Below are 16919 nucleotides of genomic sequence, written 5' to 3' on the forward strand. Positions count from 1 at the left end.
CACACTCAGTTCTCCTGACTAGCCAGGATTAGTCAGGAAACTTTCATTTAAGCGTTACCTAGAGAAGAATAATAAGCGAGTAAAGTCCAAAAAGGGGCTTTTATTCTCATTATAAACTGAGCCAGATATCTATTGTATCCAGAGGTTACTGTTCTTCTATGTAATCTTATATTTTGTGTTTCCCAGGAGCTATTATGTTATGCAGATACAGAGATAGGAAATTCCCAGACGAGGAAAGATCCTCTACCAACGCAGGCCAGCACCTTCTCTACAACTTTTAGTCCTGGGGGTGGGGGCACCTTGAGCATGAAGAGTGATCTGCCCAGTGTCACATCATCAGGATGTATCACAGGTGGAACTTGAGCCCAAAGTCTTCCAGGTTCTGAGGCCAGCTCTCTATACCACTCTGCCAGGCCGTATCATACGTAGATATGGGTTGGTAATAAAGAATATTACTATACAGACAACCCAAAATAATAAAAAAAACTGACATTTATATAATGTTTTGGTTTTGAAGCTAGAGACCTGGATTCAAATCCTATCTCTATCACATACTCCCTGGGCAAGTCACTTCGCCACTCTGGGCCCCAATTCCCTCATCTTTAATCAGGCAGGGATAGAAGAGGAGGAAAAAGATCAAAGGGAGGCTTCATATCCTAGAAAACCTTTATGAGAAAGGGATAGATTCCTCCACCCCACTGGGTTTCTAATTACTATAGCTAGAAGAAAAGTCTCCGGCTAGAAAAAAATGTTTAACAGTCTTGAAATCACCCTTAAAGGACTAAATAATGTCAACCTGAATAAACCTAATGCCATATCAGGAACCTTTCTCTCTCCATCCCCAATTAAATCTCCCCATCTAACTGAAGTTCTTTTACTAAGGAAAAATGCTTTTCATTTTGCATTTTTCAGCAAAAAAGTTAAAACTGTTAATGTCTATTTGGTGTGAATAAGCTTTGATCACCAAACAAGTAGAAATGGCCTAAAATCCTTTTTTTCTGATGAGGGAATTTGGATAATGTGTAGTTCACTGAGGGTTGAAAAGGATGTAGGGGAAAAAAAAGCTCAGGGCAAAAGATAAACTTTTAAACATCAGAGTATTATCTAGGATGGATCCTGTTTACCATGAAGAATATAGGATTGTAGACCTATGGGTCCTGTGTCCCATGAAGAGTAAAGCATCATAGACCTAAGGGTCTTGTGTCCCATGAAGACTAAAGCATTCTAGACCTATGGGTCCTGTGTCTCATGAAGAGTAAAGCATCGTAGACCTATGGGTCCTGTATCCCATGAAGAGTAAAGCATTGTATACCTACGGGTCCTGTGTCCCATGAAGAGTAGAACATCATAGACCTGTGTCCCATGGAGAGTAAAGCATTGTAGACCTATGGGTCCTGTGTCCCATGAAGAGTAAAGCACTGTAGACTTTTAGTGAGAGGAGTCCTTGAGGTCATCTAGTCCTACTACCTCATCTTACAGATGGAGGCCTAGGGAGGTTAAGGATCTTGTCCAGGTTCACACAAGCAGAAAGCACCACAGGTAGGCAGGACTGAGACAAAGAGAACCTATGTAAGAGAACCTATCCTTTGTTATATGACTATAATCCCAGACATTGCTGTTCATATTCATTCATTCAACACTTATCCAGGCAATATTAAATGCCTGCTATGGGCCAGGCACTGCTAAATTAAATACAATATACATAACAAGATAGTTTTTGGATGGAAGGTACCAGCATCAGGGGAAGAGGAGAGGTTTCCTGTAGGTGGTAGCCCTTGAACTGAATTGTAAAGGAAGTTAGGGATTCTATGGGGGGGAATGAGAGAAAGAGCGGACAAAATGCACCCTAAGTGTAAGCGTGGAGTAAGTACTCAACTAATAAATCAAAAGAGTAAACTAGATATAAAGGAATTTTACCGCAATCTCATGCCAAGCCTTTAATTGATTGATGGGACTTTTGGCCACTGAATGAAAGATAGATAATGTCGCAGAAGAAGCATCCTGTGAAGAGCTGAGAAAATTACATCACACCTCATGGACTATGTATAGCAAAAGCAGTTAGTCCAGTAATGAGCTCAGCTCAGGAAGCTAGGCGGGAGAGTGGAAAGAGAGCTGGGCCTGGAGTCAGGAAGACCAGGGTTCCAATTCAACCTGGGACATGTACTAACTGTGTGACCCTGGGCAAGTCACTTAATCTCTGTTTGTCTTAATTCATTGGAGAAGGAAATGGTAAGCCATTCCAAGTATCTTTGCTAAGAAAACCCCATGTACATGTGGTCAGAAAGTCAGACACAACTGAATGACTAAACCACAACAAGCTCACCAGTGAACCAGTCAAGTGGAAGAGGAATCCAGGGACAGGAGGGGCTCAAGGGGGTCAACCTTACTCAAAACCAGGGGGCAGTGAAGCAGAGGGGTCAGGGAAGAGAGCCCAGAGGGAAAGTTGTACCTTTTTCTCCTCCCCCTGACAACACCGCTATGGTACAAGAAAGACTGCAGCAGGACACAACTTTCCCATCCAGGAACGCAGAACCCAGAGAACAAACAGACAAAGACGGCCAAAGACAGCTGCTTGGAGGAGGAAGCAGCTACAGGGAATGCTGCCCTTCCTGGCCAATAGGAGGCTAGCTATGGACTCTGGAAAAGGCACGGATCCTCAGACCCCAGCAGAGAACTACACCTAAGGGGAATTTCATGAAGACTTTACAAAGGAAGAAAAGGATTTGGAGCGCTAGGACTTCCAAGGTTCCCCTTTGCCACATGTTTCCTACACAGAGTCCAAAGGGTCAAACAAATAATTTTTTTAATGTCTTTTAATACTCTTTTGGTAAAAGTAATTCCCAAAGTACTTACAAAGCAGTTCAGTAAGATAAAAGGAGGAAAAAAGCCCTTAAGAAAAGAGATTAAAAGCAGTTAGCATGGAGGTTCACTGGGGTCTCAGGAGCTTTCCACTAAATTCCCTAAAAATAAAATTTGTTCTTCTTGCCCAAAGGGCCCGCAGCTAGGTTCCAGATCAATCCACTGAAAGGCAGATAACTTGACTGTCCCAGGTCTGCACTACTGCTTCCGTGCTCACAATAGTGACCGGTGTTTGAGGCTCTCATGATACTGTGGGACTGGGAGGTTAAACTCACACATCCCAATTCCTCCAGTTTCCTGTTCACAGTTGAGCTTTATGGTATTAGGCACCCCAGCCACTCAAAGTTACTCCTGATATCCTCAAGGGATAAGAAATCAGCTACACCCTCTGGGGACCCCAAATGGATGATTGGTTTCCTTTGTAATTCCACATATGTTTTTATTTTGTGCATTTTAAAACATTATTTTGAAAAGAGATCCATAGGCTTCACAAAACTGACGAAGAATTCCATAAGCACCTCCCGCCCTCCCGCCAAAAAAAGGCTAAGAATTCTTAGTGTGAGGGAATAATCAGCCTCTTTTGCCACAAACTGTGGGTGGGAGATCAGCAGCAAGTTTGAGATCAACTGGAGACTTACTGGGTAGAGCTGAACACTGTATGTTATTGGATTTTATACTAACTTATAATTGCTGGTTTCCAGGACTAGATTTCAATAAGATCCTTTTGACCTCTACATACAATTACAGATTTCCATTTACTTGAGACAATTAATTGTATTGTTCTGGAAAGTCTTATAATGAGAGCTTCAGAGCTTTTAAGATATACTAAGAAGGCAAACTGCTCTTGGATATTTGTTTGAACTCCACTGTAAGCACAACCACCTTATTACAGGCCCTCATTACCTCCATCCTAGACTGTTGCACTAGTCTCCTGTTGCATTTAGACCAAGGATCCAAGGATTGTTCAATATATTAATATACATTTAACAAATTATAAGAAAATGAAAACCACATCATTCTATCACAAATATAGAAAAATTATATATGTATATATATATATATATATATCATTTATATATGTTATAAAGCACTAACAACAGGAATAAAAGACATTTCCTTAATAAAAAATAAAATAAAACAAAGAACTGGCAAAATTTGTTATGATAAACATTAGAAGCTTTCCAAATTGGATAAGGAATAAATCAATGATGACCATTATCTCTATACCCATAATGAAACAAATATTCAAAATGTTAGCTACAGCAATAAGGCAAGAAAAAGGGACATTAGGGGCAAAGGGCAAAATTCTCCTCTATTTGCAGATGATAAGATGGTTTACTTACAGAATGAAACGAAAAAAAATTAATTGAAACAGTATCTTTATTAAATTAGCACCATATAAACTACAACTAAAAATTAATTAGCTTTTCTCTATTTTCTAACAAAATGAAGAGGAAAGAGAGTGATTCCATTTAAAATATCTGCAAAATTCTTAAACTGGGAATTAACCTATTAAAGTACATTCAATACTTATAAATAATGAATAAAGCACTATGTACAAAGGATTGTACTAAGCTCTGGGAAAACAAAGAGAATAATGGCAGTCCCTACTCTAAAGACACTCATATTCTAATGGAGGAGAACAAGGCATATGAAGTTTTCAAGTTGCAAGTCAGATGAAAAGGTCCCAAAGTCCTTAGGGGATAACAGCAAAGTCCTTTTTGATATCTTTTCTTTAAGGTCATTTCCACTGCTAATTCATACCCCTTTCTGATGCTGAGCTATTTGACAATACCAAGGAATCTGGTGATAAGAACTTTATTTTCTGAGTGTTCAACAGAAGAGGCTATAACACCTGCAGGAATAGTTAGAGGCTTAATCTAAATAGATGTTGCATCCTAGAAATATAGCTGTAGCCATTAGGCTGGAAGTATTGTTATTCCAAAGGTTCTCGGGTTCAGGGTCCTGAGCTTTCTCTATCAGGGTCTGAGAAAAGATGTCGTCAAGGTGATTTCACTTGCCTAGCACAATGCTGCCTCCTGTCTCCCTGAGGGCACCCCATTGCTTCAGCCAGGCCCTCCCACCTGCTAGATCTATGTAAATACAACTACAAAACACCCTTTGCAGAGCTAAATAAAGACTTAATAATTAATGAGTTGCTGAGGTATCACCTCACACCTATCAGAGTAGCTAACATGACAGAAAAGAAAAATGATAAATGTTGGAGGGGATGTGGAAAATTGAGACACTAATGCACTCTTGATGGAGTTGCAAACTGATCCAACCATTCTGGAGGGCAATTTGGAACTATGCCCAGAGGGCTTTAAAACTGTGTATGCATACCCTTTAATCCAGCAATACCACTAGGTCTGTATCCCAAAAAGATCCAAAAAAATGGGAAAGGACCTGTTTGTGCAATAGCTCTTTTTGTGGTGGAAAAGAATTGGAAATTGAGGGGATGCCCCTCAACTGGGGAATGGCTGAACAAGTTGTGGTATGTGAATGTAATGGAATACTACGGTGCTATAAGAAATGACGGGAAGGCTGATTTCAGAAAAATCTGGAAAGATTTACATGAACTGATGCAGAGAGAAGTGAGCAGAAACAGAACATTGTACACAGTAACAATGATATTATACTGTGGACAACTGTGAATGACTTAGCTGTTTTCAGGAATATAATGATCCAAGGCAATCCCAAGGTATTCATGATGTAAAATGTTGTCAGCCTCCAGAAGCATACTATTTTTTTTTAGCATACTATTTTTCACTTTCCTCCCTCCCTTTCTCCTTTTTTCTTTCTCTTTCTTCCTTCCTTCCTTTCTTTCTTTCTTCTTTCCTCTCTCTCTTTCCTTGTTTCTTCCTTCCTTCCTCTCTCTCTGTTTGTTTCTTCCTTTCTTTCTGTTTTGCATACCCTCAGTTCTAGACAAACAAGTCTATTTGCTATTTCTTGTGTGTGATGCCAACACTGCATCTCTTGTCTCCATTGATTTCTTTAGGCCTGGATTCTCTCCAACTCCACCTCACATAATCTCTGGCTTCCTTTAAGTTTCAACTCAAGTGTCACCTGCTATATAGGGCCTAGTCAGGTAGTCTACATTGCACCACCGCCCCCTCCTCCTATCAGAAATTACTTCTGCATATGTGCTATTTCCCATCAAAAGAATATAATTTTCTTTGGGGTCAGGTAATTTCATTTTTGTCTTTGTATCCCCCTCAGTACTGAGCTCAGTGCCAAGCACTTAGTAAGTACTTAATATAATACTTATTGAATAAATGAATATTTAGTTGGAACATTCCCAGACAAGTGATGGCAAAAAAGAAAAATAAACAATTTCAATTATTTAAAATTACAAAGTTAAAAAAACTAAATTAAAAATTACATGAACAAAAAATAATAAAAAATTAAAAAGAGGTGGTTGACAGGGATTGGGGGGAATTTTCCTTCAAACATCTGATAAATGTCTGATATCAAACACATATAGGGAATGAAGCAAATATATAATCTGAAGAACTATTAACCAAAGGACAAATAGTCAAAAGGTAAGAACAAATAATTTTTAAAAGAAGAAATAAAAATTCTCAACTGCATGAAAAAATGTTTCAAAACACAAATAACAAGAGAAATATAAAATAAAAACAATTCTCCAAACACAACAAGCTGAAAAAGAAGGTTAAAAAAAGGGAAATAGTCAACATTGGAGGAGCTATGGGAAGTAATGAACTCAAATACATTGTTGATGGAGCTATGAATGGATGCCATGGTTCTGGAAAGCAACTGGAAATTATATCAAAAATTGCTAATCTGTTTATTCTTTCTGACCCTGTCATTCCAATTGTGGGTTTACTATGGAATCAAAGAAGTCAAGAACCAAAAAAAAAATCCCATATATTCCAAAATATTTATAACTACACTTTTTGGAGAGGCCCTCAGTAAATGGGCACCTATCATTTGGGAGCAGTGGCTGAAAAACTACGGTATATTAACTTAATAGAATTGTATTGTATCATAAGAAAGTAAATATAAGAAATTCAGAAAAACATGAAAAGACAGATGACTGTACAATGTAATAAGAACCAGAAGAAAGCATAATTACTAATATAATGTAAATTGTTATTGTTGTTGTTTGTTCTTCCTTCTAGAAGAGGACCATGACATCAGGGAGGTGATGCCATGACATGGAAATAAATTTGATTTAATTGAGGAAGGGCTATGTAAAGTCACCAGCCTCACTTTCTCCTCCAGAGCCATCTGGGTCCAGTGGCCGGATATAGATCAGGACAACTGGAGATGGCCCAGGATGCAGTAGGGGACCTTGGCCTTTTTAAGCTAAGGTCTTTAAGCAGATCTCAGTCTGACTGAGGAAAAGCCCATGCAATGATTAGGGCTTAATAAGAAATGAGGCAGAGAATGGCCTCTTTACCTAAAAAAAAAAAAAAATCCAATCTGGGAGGGGAAAATCCTCTGGGTTTCTGGCCAAAGCAAAAACAATTACTATTTACATTCATTCTGAGTCAATCATGGCCTAACAATAACTCAAGTAGGGCTTGACCTGAGCGCTATAAACAACTCTAAGAGACTGGTAAAAATTAAATGCACTAACCACTATTGATTCCTGAGCAAATATGATGAAATATACAATGCAAATTTAATAATAAAATCCTAAATGATAAACAATAACTATGAAAAATTTAAGTGCCTACTTTACAAATATATATGTAAATACAAATGTATATACATATATATATACATATATGTATATATATACACATATATCACTCAATATAATCCTAAATAATGGCCAAGGTCTCCCACTGTATCCTGGGGATCTCCAGTTATCCTGATGAATATCGGGCCACTGGCCCCAGATGGTTCTGGAGGAGAAAGTGAGGCTGGTGACTCTGCACAGCCCTCCCTCACTCAAATCAAAGTCAACTGCAAGTCCTATCATCTCCCTGATATTGTGGTCCTCTTTGAGAACAAAGGACAAACCACAACCTGTGAGAAGTCCGAGCTGCCTAAATGGCAACCCAGCTGGCCAGTTCCAGTTGGGCAACTCAGCTCCTCCTCTCCTCTCTTCTCTTCTCCTCTCCTCTCCTCTCCCCTGAGAGTATTCTGCCCAAAAGAGGGTAAATTTTGATGGGTGAAAGCTACCTAGTCAACATGGGGTTTATTGGCTAGATTTCTTTCTCGAAGACCAAGCCTTAAACCCAATTTACTCTGGATCTCATGGATTGGACAACAATAGGCCCCTATCCAAACACCACTTGATGGTTATATTTTGGGGCCCCCTGGCTCAGAGTGAATGTAAATAGCAACTCTTTCTCTTTTGGCCAGGAACCCTGAGGGTCTTCCCCTCCTAGTTTGATGTTTTTTATTAAAGGGGCCACCCCTTGACTCATTTCTTAAAGAGGTCTATTCTCTGAATTGGTGTTGCCTCACTCAAAGTGAGAACCTGGAAAGACCTTAGCTTAAAAGGGCCAGGGTCACCCACTGCATCCTGGGCCAACTCCAGTAGTCGTGATGAATATCTGGCCACTGGATCCAAATGGCTCTGGGGGAGAAAGTGAGGCTGGCGACTGCACAGCCATCCCTCACTCAAATCAAAGTCAATTGCAACTCATGTCATCATTTCCCTGATGTCATGGTCCTCTTTGAGAAGGAAGGACAAACCATAACCACAAATAATTCTCAACTATATGAAAAAAATTAATTTTTTAATAAATGGGTCAATAAATTAAAGAAATAATAAATTAAACCATATATTGGAAATTTGGTAATGCAACTAAAGCAGCCCTCAGAGGAAAAATTAAATAATTTTTAAAATAGGGAAAAAAGATTAATGAACCAAATATGCATTTTAAAAGTTGGAAACCCAACTAACAAACAAAACCCCCAAAATAAGTCCAAAAGAGGAAATCGTGAAAATTATAGGAGAATTAGTTGAATTAGAAATTTTTAAAAAGACTATAGAAACAAAAACTAAATAAACTAAAAAGTCTACAGAAACAAAACTAAATGCTAAATTCTCATAAAAGATAAGCAAAATGACTAAACTTTTAGCTAACTGGATTAAGAGGGCAAATCAACAAAATAAAAAATGAACAAGTGGAAATCAAAACAAAGCCAGAAATCTGATATAATTATCAGAAACATCTCTGTACAGTTATAGGTCAACAAAATTAAGAATCTAAAAGAACTAATTACCTGAAAAATACAAGGATCCCAAATAAACAGAATGCCAAATGAGATTTAAAATATTCAGAAAAGGAAATAGAACTAGTTTTAATGGAACTCCAAAGTGGGGAAGAGGAAAAAACAAACAACTCCTGATGCCCACGCATTTACAAGAGACTGCTATAGAAAGCTTGAGGAATAATCAATACTTAAACTGCACAAATTGTTCTAAAAAAATTGAGAGAAAAAACACTGTACCATACTCCTCTTATACAAAAAAATATAGTCCTAATTCCTAAATCAGGGAAAGAAAAAAAAGTAGGAGGACTATAGGCCAATATCATTAGTAAATAAATAACAATTCAAATTTTTAAAATAAAATCCTGGCAAACAGACTATAGCAATTTATCCAAAAATCACTCCTTATGATCAAGCTGTATTTAATAATGGTGTTGAAATGATGGTTCAACATAAGTGGGGGAGAAGAATCAACATAATTAATTTTATTAAAAACAAAACCTTCTAAAACCACAAGATTATCACAATAGATGCAGAAAAAGCATTTGGCCTCTTTTAGAATTACTTACAAAACACAGATATAGAAGGATCTTTTATTTTAATATAAATATATATCTAAAAGCAAAAGAAAGCATTATGTACAATGGGTAACACTGTAAGCTTTCTTAATAAATTTAAGAGTAAAGCAAAGATGCCTCTTTCCCTACTATTACTTGATATGGTTCTATAAATATTTGTAATAGCAATAAGAATGGAGAAAGAAATTAAAGACAGGCAAAGAGCAGACAAACTTGTCCCTAATTGCTGATAATACGGTTTGCTTTCAGAAACTAAATGAGACAACTAATAATTTCAGCAAAGTTGTAGGCTACAAAATAAATCCATAAATAGCTGCAGCAATGTGATGACAACAAAATCTAGGAGGCAGTAATAGAAAGAGAAATCTCATTCAAAATAACTCCAAAATGTTTGGGAATCATTCTACCAAAGCACACGATACTTCTACAAATTATATTATAAAATATTCCTTAAATAAATAAGGACAACTTAAATAGCTGAAGGAATATTTAACGTTAATGGCTGGGCTGGCTGGTACAGTATAAAAAAACTGCTAATACTACTAAAATTAATTTACAGATTTAAGAGTATACCAATGAAACTACCAAGCTTTACAGAGCTAGATAAAATAATAACAAAAATCATTTGGAGGAACAAAAGATCTCGAGGCAGTATGTTTCAAGACTATACTTGAAGCCTTTCCTTGGCAGAATCTGTCAAGGGTATTCACTTTATTGGCATGGCCCTTTAAGAATACAGTCAACTCTACACTATGATAAGGCAAAGAAATAGAACTCTGGATGAAAATATCTTATTAAATCTTCTAGATTTGATATAGCATTCTAGCCTAAGGTCTTTTTTTAACTTGACCCTTTTGTCTAAACACAAGAGGCCCCCCTCCATCCTCACCCACATTACTCTTGTCACCTCTCTCTCTGCCAGCAACTGGAAGTCTCTGATTCAGGTCACTGGCCTCCACAGCTGGATAACTAAACTGTCCTTGAAGCAGCACTGCACTTTGGGGAAAGGATCAATTCTTCGAGGGTCCTGGAGCCTGGCTGCATAGAAATCAGCATGGCAGTCACCATTTCTCCCTTCTCTGTGCCTTCCTTAATATTGCCTCACTAGTCCATTAATCAAATACAACTCTACACCAAGAAAAGGTCCACAGTTGCCTTTCCCTTCTGTAGCTCCCTTTAGCTATGGTGTGCAGCCACATCCACTGTGCAAAAACCAGAAACATTATCAACAGAAAAGAAGAAATCAACATCAACCCTGAAATGCCATAAAACCTGTATATATTCCAACTACATGGATCTTGTCTTATACTATACATGATATTTAACACATGTAACACATTCTTCTTGAAAAGACTTTACAAACAAGAGGGAGTACTGTATATAAAAATTTTGGAAAATAAATGCACTTAGGAAATGCATTTAGAGATTTATACTTTAGCAGGTAAGGTAAAAGTCTCTTTGCTTTTAAATTGCATTCTGATAGTCCTAATTTAAACGATTCTGCAACAATATGCTATATTCTATAACAATATAAAATATACTATAACCAAAAATTATGCTGATACATAACCATTTCATAATAAGATGTAGAGTTACCCTAGGAAAGCAAAAGAAATTCACATAAGAACAAAAACCAATTATTTGAAAATTCAATTGTAACGATATTTGAAAAATCACTTATTAAGGAAATAAAATTACAATGAGCAACACTCTTTCAAGATAAAAGTTATGACTCAGTGGATGAAACAAGATCCACTTAACTAACGAAAGATTTACAAAATTCATGAAATCTTGGAATCTTCTAGTATTGTTTTCTGGCTCTGTATGCTCAGCTTCTGGGATAGTGTTGGGGTAAGCCCCAGGGTTAACTGAACAGAAGTAATTTAATATTTAATATTAAATGTTTCTTTCATTACTATACTGGTTTTAAATTCCATGTTACAATGTAAAATCATGGGATTTCTTGGATCCAAATTGAAACTAACTTCTCTAAACCAAGAGTTCTTACTCTGGGGACTGTGAACTTGTTTTAAAAATTTTTTTAGATAACTGCACTTCAATGTAACAGTTTTTCTTTGTAAATTCATGTATTTTAAGCATTTAAAAACTTATTCTTAGAAGGGATCCACAGGCTTGACCTAGACTGCTAAAGTGACCATGACACAAAAAGAGTTTAAGGCCTCCTGGTCTAAACCATGAGAATACCTAAACATAATACCAAAATTGTCAACTTTTCAACAATTTTTTTCTTTAAACATGCGGGGGTTTGGTTATCCCTAAGTAATCTCTGCAAGTAAACAAGATCTTTAGAGAAGTCTCTAATAATAGGCTTACCATATAAGGCAGCAAGCTTTAGGAGGACAGAGACAGGTATTAAAGCTTAAAACGACACAAAGAAGTTTGAGGCAGTCTGTAAAGCATTTGACCTCTTCTAGTATCTAGCACAGTGTCAAGGATACAGTAAGTGCTTAGTAAATGATATTTAGATTTTTAAAAATTTTTTCGAATATGTTTATCAAGCTATAAATGCCTCTATTGTGTAGAATTAAAATATTCACAATCAAAATTTGTTATAATTAAATGTTTTCTTTCATCTTCATAGTCTTCTTTTAGTCAATGAACCTTTATGTCCATCCTAGATCTAAGCTAATTATATATCACTATGTTTCCTTTAAGAAAAAAAAAGTATAGATAACTGTCCCCTTCACTTGAAAGAGCTATTTTTCCCTCCCTAAAAAGAGGGAAAGGATAAATATTTGAGAAAATCTGGCTCATCCTATTTACAACCCATTTTTCAAGGACTGAATGAAAAATACTTTTTATGAATATATTTCAAGATATACCTGAAATTTTGCATCAAATATGTTACTAAACAAGTTAATTTGTCATTTTCATTGTTAAGAAAAATTGCATTTTCCTTCTGTATTCCTTCATCAGTGGGATGTTATATAAAACTACCTATCATGAAAAGGCAGAATGCACTTTATACCAAGTACTTACTTTTAGACTAATGTCTTCTGAGTAAAATTGTGAAATTGCTTATTGTTCTACTTGTATTAACTTTTGCTAAAAAAGCAATGTTAGTAAAATTTATAAATTAATGATATTATACATGCTATAGCTGCCTAACTATGTGAAATTCATGAGTTCTCTAATTAAATTTATTAGGTATGTTTGACTACAGTATATAATTTTCAAACTTTTAATTTTCGTTAATTCAAAGAAAGTTGTATGCTATTTTCAATAATTTAACTTCATGTATGTTATTACACAAAAAAATAAAACTGCAGGGTTTAAGTATATATCTATAAGACAGTTGTAAACCAGACAATTTTTCATGGATAATCTTAAGGAAATACTTTCATTGGTTATACATTTGGCTTACTTTTCTAAAGTCTTTAATAATTCAATAATGGCAAAATCACTACATTTCCATAGTCTAATTAGATTTTCAGTCAAAGCAACACATGCAAATGTGTAAATTGTTGCACCATTGAATTCTGACTTATTTTTGAGTCTGCATGAGATTAGTAAAATATTAAGAATACAGAAAAGGCACAGACTTAAGAAGGATTAACTATAATGAACAAAATTTTAAATGGTACGAACCCAAAGCATGTACTGCTCCTCTATGTTTGCTGTAATTCTTGCCTGTTTTAACCACGTGGACAGCATTTTCTTTGAATTGCAGCTCACAAAATCTTTCCAGAAAATTTGTCATTTCTTCCTTAATGGAATCCAGGTAAGTTTCATTAATGAATTTTAGTGCTGAAGAAGGAGCTAAAATTTCACTTAGTACATAAAAATCTTGTTTGATCATTCTGGATAATTTAAGTATTGAATTTTGGTATCCATGTATCACTGTGTCTAAATTTGCTTCTCTGTTGTAAGACAAAAAACAATTCTCTAGGATTTCAGTAACCAATTTATTCTGTAGGCTTTGGTACTTGGCTAAAACTTCTGACTCTGGATAAAGAAACAAAAGCTGTCGAATGCAGTGCGTTTTAAAAGAAATTGTGTCTGGTGAATTGTTTATTTTATTATGACTTTGTAATTTGCTCAGTAAGAAGCGTCGAAGATGCAATCTGATATCATCCCACAAAGACTTTACATCCATAGATGAGTGATCTTCAACTGCATGTAGAGAAGTTCTAGGTGTGAATAGGAAAGATGTTCCACTTGGAGTACATGGAAATGAAACTCCACACTGACTTGAGAGATCCAAAAGGAACTCTAGGATCATTTCTTCTTGATTTTGTTCATTCTTCAATAAATCTTGCTAAAAAAAATTTAGATATGATTAACCACAAAAAAATATCAGTTTTAAATCATGCAAAGCAACATGTTTTGTATCATCAAATATTTTTCATTAAATGCTTACTATTTTTAAGTGAGTTCTTTTTGCAAAAGTTGCCTTTTAAAGAAACAAATGAATTTTGCAGTTCTATACATCATCTCAGCTATAACGAAGACTCTATTCCAATCCCACTATAAGACTTCCATTCTTATCAAGTATGGTTAAAGACCCATGATTTCATCAAGATTGAAAGTGTACATCCTCCTCTGACACAAATTATAATCTCTTTATACCTTAGTGATTATCTTCATGAGTTGCTATAGCACAAAAAAAAGCATCATAGTATATCATAGTGGTCAAGGCTCTCAGGTACAGTCCATTACCCGGATTTGAAGCCTGTCTAGTATAATTGAACCTAACAGAGCTTATGTAACTCTGGACCAGACTCAAAGGAGCTGTTGAGAACCTAGGGTAATCTCCATCTCCCAGTAGAACAGCATGATACTTAACTGGAGATAGTGACCAAGTTGTTTTTTTCACATTTGGTTTTGCATATAACTACTCCAGATTTAAAATTTCTACCTTCAAGTTTCTTCTCTTATGATATAAACTGAGGCCAATTTTGGGTAAGCAACTGCTAGAGAATCTTTAAAATTGGAACTCTATCTAAATAATTTTTCACTCATTATTTTTTCCTATGACAACTTCATTTTATTTCATTCTATGCATGCCCTAGAAACTTTTGAAAGAGTAAGACTTTTTAAAAAATCTAAATTAAAAAAACCTAATTAATTTTGAAGCCTGGTTCTTAGATATTAAAAAAAGTAATGAAGATAACCATAAGTAATTTCTGGTAGCTGTCTTCCATGCTACATTAAAAATTATAAAAGCTTACTGGAACACTGAAATGGTTTTGGAGAATTTTGGAATAAATGTGAGAGTTCTAAATATATCAAGTACATGCAAGTTACTAATAGATGCCATTTTGAAGGAAGAAATTTAATACATTTGAAGTTTTCAACTTTTTCTTTAAATTTATTTCTAAGCATCATGATCAAATGCATTTTTATCTTGAAAATCGATATTTAAGTATTTTATCTCCAAAAAAGATTAAGCTTCAAAATAAGAAAATTCTAATTAGTCATCAAATGATGACATGGATTAACATTATATAGATCATGATCTTTCAATTATCTGTGCTAAGCAAGGGAAGGGAAGCCATACTTCTGAGAATTTAAAATAATCAATGAAACAAAAACCCTTTCTTTTTACTTTTAGATTTCATTATATGGATTTTTCCCTATATATTCATGTTTTCAATTTTTACCTTGTTCCAGTTAATACTACAATTAGCCTGAAGTTTCTAAGCATATCCCTCTGATGGGGAAAGAAATTAGATCTGAAGCACGTTAAGTGTCAAGAAAAACTAGACAGGGGTAGAAATTTTCTTATGGATAAAATCAGTCAATCAGTCAACTAGCATTCATTACACACTTACTAGGTGCTTGGCACTTCGCTAAGGGCTAGAGGACATAAAAAAGTGCAAAAAAAATCCTCAATTCCTGCTCTCAAGAAGCTCATAGTATAATAATGGGGAAAACAACATCCAAACAACTATGCACAAACAAGATACATACAAGATAAATCAATTACATATGTAGGCATATTTTGATACTATAATCTCTGTGAAGTAGGTCCTCCCTCTAAAGGTTGTGACTTATCCACATTTTCTCATCCTGAATAACTCTGGTCAACATCTTCTCATAAATCCCACGTGTACACGCGCGCGCATACATACATACATACGCGCGCACACGCACTCTCTCTCTCTCTCTCTCTCTCTCTCTCTCATTCTAATGCCTCAAGGAGGTGACCCTGAGCTGTTGAAAGTTCTTTGGGCAATCTGCAACCCCAGCAGTTTCTAACAACCTGGAAAGGCAACAAGTAAAGGCTCAGTAATGTACTAAATGTCTGGCATTTGAAGACCAGTTAAGTTAAACAATTAGATTGATACTGCTTGATGAATTTTTTTGACAACAGAAGCTTTTGAAGACCATCTATTAAGTTGCAAAGGTATTGTGACCTCTATCATTGTAGGGAATACATACACTAGTGAAATGTTTCTATGAAATATTGAAGTATATACATACACATACATATACATACACATATATATATTTATATATTCACCTCAGGCATCAATGCATATAGTTGCACTATAATGCCATTTTTGGAATTAAAGCTAAGGGATACTATCAGAAGTGACACCATGATCCAACAAGGTCTTTCTTGTACCCATAGTAATGGGAAAAGGCCAAATCTGTGGCCTTAAATATATGTATTATAATTAAAGTATCTGTGTTAAAACAAGTTTCAGACTATAGTGGGTATTGTTATACTGAGTTTCCAAGAAATAAGAGATGATGCGCATAATGTGGAGTCAAACGATCCAGGTTAAAATATTGGCTTTCCACTTATTAGCAAATCATCTAAATACTCTGAATGCCAACATCAGTAAAATGGGAGTAATGATATTTGTATTGACTACCAACAAGCTTGCTGTGAGATGTAAATGAAATAATTCACATTAAATACTTTGTAACTGTCTATAAGTTCACTACCATGATGATCATATAAGCATATAATTACAGTCAATCCTCCAATGCTGTACCAGCATGGTATAATCTCTAGCTATCCTGCTAACAAGACAGGAAAGACAGTGGTTATTATCCTAATATTTACCTGTATTTTACATTCTGAACCTAGCTGAATTAAGAGGAACCCATAACTAGAGTTTTGACCACCAAGTGATGTCTGTGGGGTATTTTTAATCACAGAAATTCTATCACTTGTTAACTACGTGCCTTGAGAGAAATCATTGTTGTTCTCTGGTCTTCAGCTTCCTCATCAGTAAAATAACAGATTTAAACTAGCTGATCTCTAGCGTCACTTATACCTCTAAATCTATAAACTCCTGTAACTATCTACTA

At 35.6% G+C, this 16919-nt stretch overlaps 1 protein-coding gene across 1 annotated transcript in view; it reads right to left on the reverse strand.

Moving 5' to 3' along the window:
* The window catches only part of KIAA0825 (KIAA0825 ortholog), a 502236-nt gene that overhangs the window by 466296 nt on the left and 19021 nt on the right, over positions 1-16919 (reverse strand). Inside the window, exon 3 of the mRNA XM_036750217.1 lies at positions 13242-13911. Within this exon, the coding sequence (XP_036606112.1) occupies positions 13242-13911 (670 nt within the window). The remainder of the gene's footprint in view (positions 1-13241; positions 13912-16919) is intronic.

This window comes from Trichosurus vulpecula, chromosome 1 (genome assembly GCF_011100635.1).
Source record: "Trichosurus vulpecula isolate mTriVul1 chromosome 1, mTriVul1.pri, whole genome shotgun sequence".
NCBI lineage: Eukaryota > Metazoa > Chordata > Mammalia > Diprotodontia > Phalangeridae > Trichosurus > Trichosurus vulpecula.